Source organism: Canis lupus, chromosome 19, assembly GCF_048164855.1.
Source record: "Canis lupus baileyi chromosome 19, mCanLup2.hap1, whole genome shotgun sequence".
Classification (NCBI taxonomy): Eukaryota; Metazoa; Chordata; class Mammalia; order Carnivora; family Canidae; genus Canis; species Canis lupus.
The window spans coordinates 47,599,967-47,612,153 of record NC_132856.1 but is presented as its reverse complement, the minus strand read 5'-3'; the positions used below and the strand labels follow the sequence as shown (position 1 = coordinate 47,612,153).

General features: G+C 51.1%; 1 protein-coding gene across 4 annotated transcripts in view; it reads right to left on the bottom strand.

Annotated features, from left to right (window-relative positions):
* Positions 1-2,216: 2,216 nt before the first annotated feature.
* MED26 (mediator complex subunit 26) overlaps positions 2,217-12,187 on the bottom strand; it is a 54,125-nt gene continuing 44,154 nt past the window's right edge. For all 4 annotated transcript variants that reach the window (XM_072786862.1, XM_072786863.1, XM_072786861.1 and 1 more), the window contains 2 exons: positions 5,783-5,857; positions 2,217-4,965 (listed from right to left, as the gene is read on the bottom strand). In XM_072786862.1, the coding sequence (XP_072642963.1) occupies positions 3,313-4,965; positions 5,783-5,857 (1,728 nt within the window). In that variant the 3' untranslated portion in view covers positions 2,217-3,312. The remainder of the gene's footprint in view (positions 4,966-5,782; positions 5,858-12,187) is intronic.

Sequence of the window (12,187 nt, the reverse complement as noted above, 5' to 3'; positions counted from 1 at the left end):
ACCTCTTCCCGCCTGTCCGACGGCCCGACGCCGGGCGGGGGCGGGGCCGGGGAGGGGCGGGCGCGCCGGCCAACGCCGCTCCCCATTGGCCGCCGCTGCCTCGCGTCACCGCCTCGCGCCGGCCGACGCGCCGGCCACCACGTAGCGGGCGCAGGCCCCGCCCCTCTGGTGGGCTTCCGGCGGGGGCGGTGCCTGTCGCGGAAGCGGAAGGTGGGGACATGGATCCGCTCCTAGCCGGGTAGAGCCGGCTGTGGGTTGGCCCAGGAGACCCTGGAGCCCCGGCTCCAGCTGAGTGTGCAGGCGTGCAAGGGCCCTGCCGCGTCAGGGTGTGTGAGCGGGCCACTGAGCTCGGGGTCAAACCTCGATGCCCGCGCTACGTCGGCGCCCTCCAACCAGATTCCTGATGAGCGCGCAGCGGCGGACACCAAGGAAGAAGGATCAGACCTTTCTGGAAAAGAAACCAAATTGTGAAAAGCTTCCCATAGGCTCATTTCTTTTCTGCAAAAACAGGGGAGCGACTTCCGTGGCCGACTTCAACAGAAGGGCTAGCCCCAGCGCCCGGTCTCCGGGAGTGCGTTCTGGGAACCACTGCGACGTGTGCTCTGCGGTAGGTATTACCATCTCCATTTCACGGACGGACAGACCGAAGCCCAGAGAAGGGAGGCGACTTGGCCAACTGGGGAGCCGTGGCCATGGTAGCCTGCTCCGGCACGGGTCTCTGGAGCTCTCTGCAGGAGGGAGGAGTGCTTGATGACCAAGGGCAGGACAGAGCAGCCCCGGACCCCAGCGGAGGAAAACATGGTGTTTTCAGCGAGAGTCTTATACTAAAGGACTGTGATTTGTTCCAAAAATTATGTACTGACAACTTTTTTGTGGGGTAGGGGTGGGGGGAGAGGTTTAATGCCCCTTTACAGTGTCCTTACTTGGTAAATTAGAAAGTGGCAACCCACTGATGTCCAAAATGTGAAAAAGGGAAATCTTAGCTTAACTTTGTGTTCTCAAAAGCAGGCAGCATGTTTATCTGGATATTCAGACACAGACTTGGACCCTGCAGGTGGGGGCAGAGAGCCAGGTCTGAGAAAAAGAGGTGCTCCTAAGATGCCAGACTGTACCCTAGGGTCTTCCAGCTATGCTTATGACCCTTTGTCACAGAGTAAGTCACTTATTGGGGACACTCACAGCAGCAGGGCTGGCCCACATTACAGGCACAGTAACTTAGGAAAGTAGTTACTCCATAGCACAAAGGGTTCTACTGAAATGCGCCCCCTGACAGCCCCCCCCAAACTCTTTTAACTTATCCTAACAGCTCCCCGGTAAGCACTTTCATCTTCCAGATAGACATGTGTACAGGAGTGAAGTGATTGTTAGGGCCACATAAACTGATAGATGGCAGGTCCAGAGTTCAACCTCAGCTTGTCCTCAAAGCCACTTCATCCACTGCCCTTATCTAAGGGTGGGTGGGTCCCTGCACTCAGGACAGGTCAGATATTCCTGCTGCTTCTGAGATTGTGGTTCTGTGTTGACTCACTGCTCCTGGACCCCTTGGTTTGCTCTAGGGGACTGTACCTCAGGGGAAGCTGCTTCCTCATCTGTGAAATAAAGTAGTACATCCAACATGACCTATTCTGGAGTGAAAACGTTTGAAAACCAAATTCTTAGCTTATGGTTTGAGGGATGGAGGGAGAAGGAAATATTATCACCTTTATAGTCAAGGCAGAAAAGTTATTTTTAAAATGTAGCACCTGCCAGTTACTAAGACAGTCCCAGGCCTGCATGGGGACCTAGCAGCCTTGCGGCAGAGCCAAGGGGTACACTGCCAGAAATAGCTCTGGGCCATACCCTGTAAGAGCCTGATATTTTGTGGGGTAAAACAAGGTTACCGAGACCTGGGACGTGGAACTTCCTTGGAGGGCTTCTTTCTCTGGGGCAGGTGAGGTCCAGATGGAGACGGGGTAACATTGCTTCATGTGGACTTTCAGTCTCTGTCAATCAAAGCTAACAGGTGACCCCTGAGGTGGGAGAGGCAACCTGGACCCAAATGAGGGAAAGGCCGGCAGAGATCAGTTTTCATGCAGAAGAATAATAGGGCAGGCTTGGCCACCCTGCCGTCTGGCTATGCAGCCCAAACCTCGGACACGAGGAGGTCCCAGTCTTAGCAAATCCAGAAAGGTTGATTTGACTGTAAAGGACCAGATTAGTAACGATTCTGAGACTGGTTTGTGCAAATGGTTTTTTTTTTTTTTTATTTCCACATTTATATCACAAGGTGTCCACTTACTGGACCAAATAGCAAAGTTGCTCCCTTCTGTGTCCTGAGAACACAGAAGTCTAGGTACTGTACATTCACTAAGGCTCCTTGTTTTTGCAAATCGCTTTTATGACAAATAACCATAAGGCAAACGAATCTAAAGGAATGGTTATGAGTGTTTCCAGCGTACAGACAGGTCTCTTCTTGCCCAACAATACAGCATACACACCAGTAGCACCCGCGGTTACTTTTGTATTTTTTTGGGAGGGGACTCTAGAAAGGTGAAATTCTTGAGTTATGTGCAGGAAGGGGAAACTGAAAAAGGAGAAAGAGGAAAATTATTTGGCTGGTGGTCAGATGGAAGGGGGGGATAAAATAAACTCCTAGGAAACTTAAATTTTTGCAGCATTTTTTTCAAACCGGGGTTTGAACCGAAACCAGATGAAAATGTGTGGATGCCCATGGAGTGTAGGTCGTATTGGCTGGCCAGCTGGCCCAACTGCTGCCAGCAGCTTGCTGCAGCTGACAAGCTTCTCGTGTCAGGACTGAAGCACTGGCCAGGTGGGGTGCAAACAGAGGCCATGGTGTAGGTCCACCCACTGCCTCAGACACTCAGGGCCAAATTTAAAAAAGGAAAATGCAAATAGATGAGATGCGTGCTTCTGTTGCTGTGTTTAAAGGTAACCTCTCCCCTAGGTTTTCTGTGCCTGCCTGCAACTGAGGTCCCAGCTCACGGGTGCTGGGAAGTGTCCACACCTCTTCCGGGGTGGGGAACTAACGCTTTTTATAGCTGGTTTGCTATAGAGTTCTGAACTCACTTTGCCGGCCTTCCTTCCACACACGGTCCTTCCTTTGCAATTTTGTTAGTAAACTGGTAGCAGCATTTCACAAAAGAAGGAGAATTTTGAGGGAAGAGCACGGAGAGACCTCGAGACTCTCGCCCCCTCCCTCCCGCCCCGGGCCGGACTCCCCGGATTCCCAACCACTGGAGGCAGCCAGGCCCCGGCTGCCCGCCTGCCATGCTAACTGCAAGGTGGGAATGCACTTAGAGGCCGACAGGCTGGTCAGTCCAAGCAGACATAAGGCAGAATGTTCAACCGCCCGTCGTCGCCGTGCGGGTCGAGCGATATGCACTGCGTCCAGTCATACCAGTTACCCTGTGTGTCCTGACACCCGTTCACCCCCGGCCACTGGTGGGCCTGGATTCTGTCCAGATCGTCCTGTGTAACCTCTCGATTCAGGCCTGGGAGGTCCGTGGGCGCGCTGTGAGGCACCAGCACATGCGGCTTCCTGGCCCCACGCCGGGTGCTCTCCTCCTGCTTCAGGTACTCAGACATGAAGTGGTGAGCCCCAGGGGTCTGTGCGCCTGATGATGAGAGCAGGCTGCTCTGCCGGCTCAGGTAGGACTGGATGATCTCATTGCGCGACAGCTCCTTCCAGTTCGTCTGTTCAAAAGGGCTCTGGAGGCTGGCCTTGGCCTCGGGCTTGTCCAGCTCTGTCCTGGGCTGCTCTGTGTGCACAGGGCTATCAGCCCGCACTGGCTCTTTCTGGGTCAGAGGTTTGATCTGTCTGGTCATGGGGTCAAAGGTGAGCTTCCGCTCTTTTAACCGAACAGGCTTGACACCCGCCTCAGCCACCTGCCCATCCAAGTTCACTGTGTAGTCACGAGGCCGGTACCTCTTCTTCTTTTTGCTGTCCGAGCCACCAGATGAGGCAGCATCGCTGTCTGCCTTGGAGGAGTCCGGAGAAAAGCCCGCCCGGGGAAGGATGGGCTCAGCTGGGGGCAGCCCCACCTTGCAACCCTGCCCTGCCAGCCGCTGGTGGCCCTCAGGCTGCTCCAGCCAGCGCACCGGGCTCTCTGCACTGGGTAGCAGCTCGAGCCGCCTCACAGGTGGTGTGGACGGCTGGGCCAGTGGAAGCGGTGATGGCACCTGTGTGGCATCAAGCGACTGGGGCCGTGGAGAGGGGCTGGCCATGGAGCCCTTGGGTGTGTATGGGCTCCGCTGCCGGGCAAAGGAGCCCTCGTGCCGTGAGTTCCGGGGACTGAAAGAGCAGCGAGGCGGCCCCTTGGGATGGGGAGGGCCTGGAGTCTCATCCACCCGGTCCAGCTGCTGCAGCACTGCAGCCTTTGTCTGCAAGCAGGGGCCGGGTGGCTTGCCTAGGCCCGGGGAGCTGGTATGCGGCCGCACGGCATTGACCGGAATCTTGCCGCTGTGCTTGTCGCTCTCGCCGTGCTCCAGGCGGCCGCCCTCAGGGCCCGAGTGCCCACTGCCGTCCAGGGTACCAGGGAAGCCCTCGGGGCTCCCACCGATCCCGTTGGTGGGGAGAGGGGACGAATTGGGTACCAGGGAGTCATGACTGGCTTTGGAGACCTTAGGAGGTGGCCCAGGGTGGCCGAGGTCACGCTGATCTCCGCGGCGCTTGCGGCTGCCCAGCCTGTCCAGCCGCTGCCCAGGCAGCCTCTGGATGTCATTGCGGTTCTTCAGGTCATGGATGCTCTTAGGCGTGCCGGCCGCCCCCGCCTCCGGCCTGCAGTTATGAGCACCCCCGTTGGCAGAGCCGGTGCCTCCCCCCAGCCCTCGCAGCGCCGCCTCATTCTGGTGCACGGGCTCGATGAGCTTCTGCCAGCTCCGCAGCAGCTTTTTGGCCCGCTTGGCGAGCTCCTCGTTCTTGGTTTTCTTGCGGACGTCGTTGATGAGCTTCCCAAGTCGAGTCTCCTACAACCAGAGAGACGATGACATGCTTTTGGGAAAGAAGTCCCCCATGAAAAGGGAGCTGAGCCAGAAACGGTGGGAAGGGCCCCTAGTCTTTGATTAATCCCACTGACCCTTAAACCACAGAGTTCCTGGATACAAAACCCATAAGGATTTGGTGTCCTTTGTGACATCTAACTTCAAGAATCTAGTCCTTAAACTTTAGGGTCTCAGGGCCACAGGAGGCATCTTCAAAAGTACCATCCCGGGATCCCTGGGTGGCTCAGCAGTTTGGCGCCTGCCTTCAGCTCAGGGCATGATCTTGAGTCCCGCATCAGGTTTCCTGCATGGAGCCTGCTTCTTCCTCTGCTTGCCCCTCTCTCTTTCTCTCTCTCTCTCTCTGTGTCTCTCATGAATAAATAAATAAAATCTTAAAAAAAAAAAAAAAAAAAAAAAAGCACCATCCCACAGGCTTCTGACCTGGAGGCTGTGGACCATCAAAGCCAGTGAAATGACACTATGCCAAGGAAGCTCTTTGGGAGAAATGCTATGGCAAAGGCAACAGCAAACGGAGGGCCTGAGCCAGCATCACTCACTGGAGCTTAACCCCTCAGGCATGCCTCCCAGGCCTGGGACTAAAGCCACCCGATTCCTGCAGTACCTATAGGAAAATGCTGCTTCTGGGCACAGCAAAGGCCAGGAGAGTATGCACCCCCCTCACTCAGCACTACTAAGTCCTCATCTGGCCAGTGAGAGCACAAGGCTCCAAGAAGCCACGAAGGACTTGGGCTGGGGGAGGCCAAGCTCTGCCCACCCAATATTGGGTCCTGGGGACACTCACCTCCAGTGCCTCTTTGGTAATGGGGTATTTCTCCAGGCTGGAGATGACTTCCAGCACCGCCACCATGTTCCGGATCTGCAAAACAAGAGCCGCTTGTCAAACCTCTGCCCTTCTCCCTGTTCTAGCCCATTCTGGCCTCTCTCCCCAAGGGCCAGTGGAGTCAAGCAACACCAGAGTTCTCACCCCATGCAGCCTCCTCCTCCTACCTGCTCCCAGAGCCAACAAGGTACCCAGTGCTCATGAGCCCGTCCATGGACATGCCTGCCTGCCCAAGTGGTTGTCACATGGCTGAAACCCATGACATTCATGAAATAAGATCTGCTCTTGATATGGCAGAGGTGTTCTACTCTACCATCTCATGGGGGCGGGGGGCAGGGTGCTGAAGATTTATCAAATAAAACACCAAGTTTAAAAGAACAATAAAGGCATACTTCCTTTTGTTGTTCTTGCTTTAATACACTTCACAGATACTGTGTTTTTTACCAAATGAAGGTCTGTAGCAACACTGCATTGAGCAAGTGTTGGTGGCATTTTTCCAACGGCATTTGCTCACTTTGTGTCTCTGTATCACATTTTAGTAATTCTGATCATATTTCAGATTTTTCCATTGTTATATTTGTTACAGTGATCTGTGTGATCAGTGATTCTTGATGTTACTATTGGTGATTGTTTTGGGGTGCCACAAACTGCACCCATACAAGATGGCAAACTTGATTCATACTGTGTGTGTTCTGACTGCTCCGCTGCCCAGCCATTCCTCTGTCTCCTCTCCTTGGGTCTCCCTATTCCCTGAGACACAACAATATTGAAATTAGGCCAACCCATAACCCTACAAAATGGCCTCGAAGTGTTCAAGTGAGGAAGAGTCACACATCTCTCACTTTAAATCAAAAGCTAGAAATGGGGGGCATCTGGGTGGCTCAGTCTGTTAAGCGTCTGCCTTTGGCTCAGGTCATGATACTGGGATTGAGCCCCAAGTCGGGCTCCCTGCTCTGCAGGGAGTCTGCTTCTCCCTCTCCTCCCCACTTGTGCTCTCTCTCGCTACCCGTCTCTCTCAAATAAATAAAACCTTTTAATAATAATTTTAAAAGGCTATAAATGAGTACACTTAGTGAGAGGAAGGCCTGCCCCAAGCCCCAAACCAAGAAAGGCCTCTTGTTCCAAACAGTTAGCCAAGCTGTGAAGGCAAAGAAAGTTCTTGAGGGAAATTAAAATGCTATTCCAGTGAACAAGCAGAAGAAAGCAAAATTGCCTTACTGCTGATGTGGACCAAGTTTGAGTAGTCTGGATATAAGATCAAACAGCATAACATTCCTTTAAGCCAAAGCCTAGTCTAGAACAAGGCTCTACCTCTCTTCAATTCACTGAAAACTGGAAGAGGTGAGGAAGCTGCAGAAGCAAAGTCTGAAGCCAGTGGAGGTTGGTTCGTGAGGTTTAAGGAAAAGCCAACTTCGTAACCTAAAAGTGCAAGGTGAAGCAGAAAGTGCTGATGTAGAAGCCACAGCAAGGTATCCAGAAGAAGAAGCTGAGATAATTGATAAAGGTGGCTACATCCAACAACAGATTTTCAATGTAGACCAAACAGCTTTCTATTGGGAAAAGATGCTGGCCTTTCATAGCTAGAGAGGAGAAGTCAATGTCTGGCTTCAAAGCTTCAAAGGACAAGCTGACTCTTATTGGGGGCTCATGCAGCTGGTGACTAAGTTGAAGCCGATGCTCATTTACCATTTGGAAAATCCTAGGGCCCCATAAGAATTATGCCAAATTGACTGCATGAGCTCTAGAAATGGAACAACAAAGCCTCATGACAGCACATCAATTTGCCACATGGTTTACAGACTATTTTAAGCCTACTCTTGAGACATACCGCGTTTAGGAAAAAAGATTCCTTTCAAAATACTACCGCTTGTTGACAGTGTACATGGTACCCAAGAGCTTTGATGGCGACGAACAATGAGATTAATGTTCTCATGCCTGCTGACACAACACCCATTCTGCAGTCCATGGATCAAGGAATAATTTCAACTTTCAAGTCTCATTATTTAAGAAGTATGTTTTATAAGGCCATAGCTGCCATAGATAGTGATTCCTCTGATGGATCTGAGCAAAGTAAATTGAAAAACTTCTGGAAAGGGTATACCATTCTAGATGCTATTAAGAACATCTGTGACTCATGGGAAGAAGCCAAAATATCAACATGAACAGGAATCTGAAGGAGTGGATTCCAACCCTCATGGATGACTTTGAGGGTTTAAGACTTCCATAGAGGAAGTAACCACAGGTGTGATGCAAACAACAAGAGAGCTAGAATCAGAAGTGAAACGTGAGGGATCCCTGGGTGGCGCAGCGGTTTGGCGCCTGCCTTTGGCCCAGGGCGCGATCCTGGAGACCCGGGATCGAATCCCACATCAGGCTCCCGGTGCATGGAGCCTGCTTCTCCCTCTGCCTATGTCTCTGCCTCTCTCTCTCTCTCTGTGACTATCATAAATAAATAAAAATTTAAAAAAAGAAAAAAAAGAAAAAAAAAAAGTGAAACGTGAGTATGGGACTGGATTGCTCCAATTTCATGCTAAAACTTGAACAGATGAGGAGTTACTTCTAATGGGTGAACAAAACATGGTTTCTTGAGATGGAACCTACTCCTGGCGAAGCTGCTATGAAGATTGTTGAAATGACAAAGGATTTAGAATATAGAAACTGGGTTGATAAAGCAGTAATAGTATTTGAGAGGACTAAGTCCAATTTTGAAAGAAGTCCTACTGGGCAGCCTGGGTGGCTCAGCAGTTTAGCGCCGCCTTCAGCCCAGGGCCTGATCCTGGGGACCCAGGATCGAGTCTCACGTCGGGAGCCTGCTTCTCCCTCTGCCTGTGTCTTCTGCGCGCCTCTCTCTCTCTCTCATAAATAAAAAAAAAATTTTTTTAAAGTCCTACTGCGGGTAAAATGCTATCAAACAGCATCGCATGCTACAGAGAAATTGGGCATGAAAGGAAGAGACCCATCAATGCATCAAACTTTATTGTCTTGATTTTAAGAAACTGGTGCAGCTACCCCAGCCGTCAGCGACTACCACCTTGATCGGTCAGCAGCCATCACCACAGAGGCAGGACATTCGGTCAGCAAAAAGATTATGATTCGCTAAAAATGAGATAATGGTTAGTATTTGTTTTTTTTTTTTAGTAATGAAGCTGGGGGCGGGGGGTTGTTTTTTGTTTTAGAAATTAGGGGAGGGAAAGGGAGAGAAAGAATCCTAAGTAGGCTCCACAACCAGTGTGGAACCCGACTCAGGGCTTGATCTCATGACTCAGAGCATGACCTCAGCTGAAATCAAGAGTTGGACGCTTAACTGCACCACCTAGGCGCCCCCAGTAATAAAGTATTTTAGTTAAGGTATATACCTTGTTTTTTTAGACTTACTACTATTCTACACTTAGCAGACTATGGTATAGTGTAAACATCACTTTTATATGCACTGGGAAACAAAAAACTTCATTTGCCTTGGTTTACTGCGACCATCGCTTTATTTTGGAGGTCTGAAGCCTAATCTGCAGTATCTCCTGAGGAATGAATGCCTGCACACAGTAATCCAATCAATTTGGCTATATTAACCAGATCTTTAGAGTTCACGCAAAGTCACCACAAAGTCACAAACTTGGAGAAGACAGATACCACTCAGCCCTGAGGATCTGTATCTGGAACACAGAAACCCCAGGCCAGCAGACAGTAACAGGCACTGGGTAAAACAGAAGATGGCATCCCCAGTGCTCAGCTCTCACAGGCATCAGGGAGTACAGATGGAAGCCAGGAGCAGTTGCCCTACAGACATGCCCGCCAACCAGCAGAAGTGGCATCTGACAATACCCGGTAGTTCTGGGGCGCAGCCAAGTCTGGGGAGCAATGGCCTTTGGTAGTCTCACGTGTGCAGACCTTCTGACCAAGCCATCCCATCGCTTGTATGCTGCCTGCTGTGGGCCAGGCCCTACCCTCGTACCATATGTGTCCATACAGCACCACTCTGGAGCTGCGACAACCCTAAGGAGAAGGCCCCGTTATCATCACATTTTATAGATAGGAGACGGCATACAAAGGTGTAGGTCACGCAACACCAGTGCTTTCCAAGAGTCAAAGTAACAGAATGAAAAATTCAAGAGCAACAGAAGTAAGCCAACAGTAGCCTCAGTGCACCAACAATATGAAGCTCAGATCACGGAGAGTAGAGTCACAGAAAACACAGACTGCATGATTCTATTTACACCAAACATCAGAGCATGCTCAAAAATTAATTTAAAATCAGTCACGAACTTGGCTCAGTCAGTAGAGCATGTGTGAGTTTAAGCCCCATGTTGGGCATAGAGCTTTCTTAAAAATTATATATAATATGTATATATTAGCTCCTAAAATCAATCACAGACCTAAATATGAATGCAAAAACTCTTAAGTCTTCTAGGAGACACAGGAAAGTATCTTTGCAACCTTGGGGTAGACAAAGATTTCTTAGGACCTCCAAAGCAGTCACTGTCTAAGGAAAAATACTGACAAACTAGGCTTCACGATTCAGAACTTCTGTTTACTACAAGAAGCAAACCTCAGCCTGGGAGCACGTGCTGACAAAGCATGCCCAGTGAAGGGCTCGGCTCCAGAAGAGATAAAGAGCTCCTGCTCAGCAGCTGCTGGTTTCAGTGGGCTGGCAGGACAGGGCAGCCCACACCCTGAGGAAGCCCCCCTCCCCCACAAGATCACACAGTAAGCACATCACACACCCACACACACTAGAACTGAGCTACGCAGGCACGCAAAAGGGCACAAGGAAAGGTACATCTCCTAGCCAGCCGCTGCAGGGTTTCCTTGTATCTTTTCCAAAAACACTCCTTGCATACAGAAGCTTGTGTATACACTTATTGCACATTAAAAAAAAAAAAAATCCAAAGCAAAGTATGATTCCATGCCTTGCTTCTTCTAACATCAGAAACCCCCAGCATCACAGACCTCCCCGCTTTGCTCTTCCTTCCAGCTGGGGGCAGGGGCACTTGAACAGTGCTGTATCCCTCCTTTCTCACTTACTGCTACAGACAAAGCTATAATCTCCACCTTTACTAGAGGGCTAACACAAGCTGCTTGAGGGGTTGTTGGCACCAAGGTCATCAATGATTGTAATTAGTTGCTGGGGAGGCTGCTCCCACTTCATGTCCACTGTAGGAGAGGAAGGTGGGGAAGCCTAGTTCTTGCATGCTCGCCAGCACTGTGCTGTATTGGTTTCCTGTTGCTGCCAAAATGATCATACAGGATCACAAACTGAGTGGCTGAAATACCATGCGTGTATATCATGTCAGGTTGTGGAGGGCGTGGTTCAGGTGTGTGGTTCAGGTCCCCATGGGCTGAGATCCAGGTGTAGGCAAGCCACCCTCTCTGGGAAGCTCTCAAGGGCCGTTTCCTATTCCTTCAAGTGTTGATAGAATTACTCCTCCTAGCCGTAGGATTGAGGGGCCCCTTTTCTTGCTGGCTATCATCTGAAGGCCATTTCCAGCTTCTGGAGGGCACTGCGTTCCCCAGCTCATGGCACCTCAGTTCAGCTCCGAAGTCAGTAACAGGGCTAAGTCCTCATACTGTATCCCTGGCCCGGCCAGGAAAGAGTCTCCAGTTCTAATGATTTGATTAGGCTGGGCCCACCCAGACAATCCAGGTCTACACCCTTAGTCACACGTGCATAGTCCCTTCTGCCATGTAAGGTACCACATGCCCAGGTTCCAGGGACTAGGATGTAGACATCCTTGATGGCTGGTACCTTGCTGGTCATGTGTATTCCCAGCTTATCTGCCTTATTTTCAGCTGAAGGCAGCTGTCACCTCCAACTGCCACCTCAGGTTCCATGTGTCTTTTCTGCTTGTAAATTGCAGTAACCACAGAGCAACAACAGTTGCCTTGACTCTGCCTGACAGCTCTCACACAGCTGCCCCTTTGCCAGGGGGCCCCAAAAACCTACTCCAAGTTGCACTGAGGGAATAGGTCTGAGAGGAGACACATTCTATCCTTTACATATCCTTGACGTGCCAGGGACAGGGATTCAGCGAAAGAGGAGACTGGGTAGTGAGGAGGCCAGTACCACAGGGACAGCGAGGCCACCCACTTCCTGTCCCCAGCCCTGGGATTCCAGCCCCAATGGGGTCTTGGGCTTGCCACATGGCCTATCTCCACCGCAGTGACCTCACCCTGATATATTTAGAGCCCTGGGTCCCCACATATTCCTGAACCACAGTCCCTGGAGAGCAAGCTCGGCAGCACAGACTGTCCTTGTCCTTGAGGCAGACACTGTCCTGCTGCCAGATAAGAGGGGGGAGGCACAACACCTGGGCAACTCGGGAGGCTGGAAGCAAGCTGGTACCATAGGGCTCATGCAGCTGGAGCCCCTCT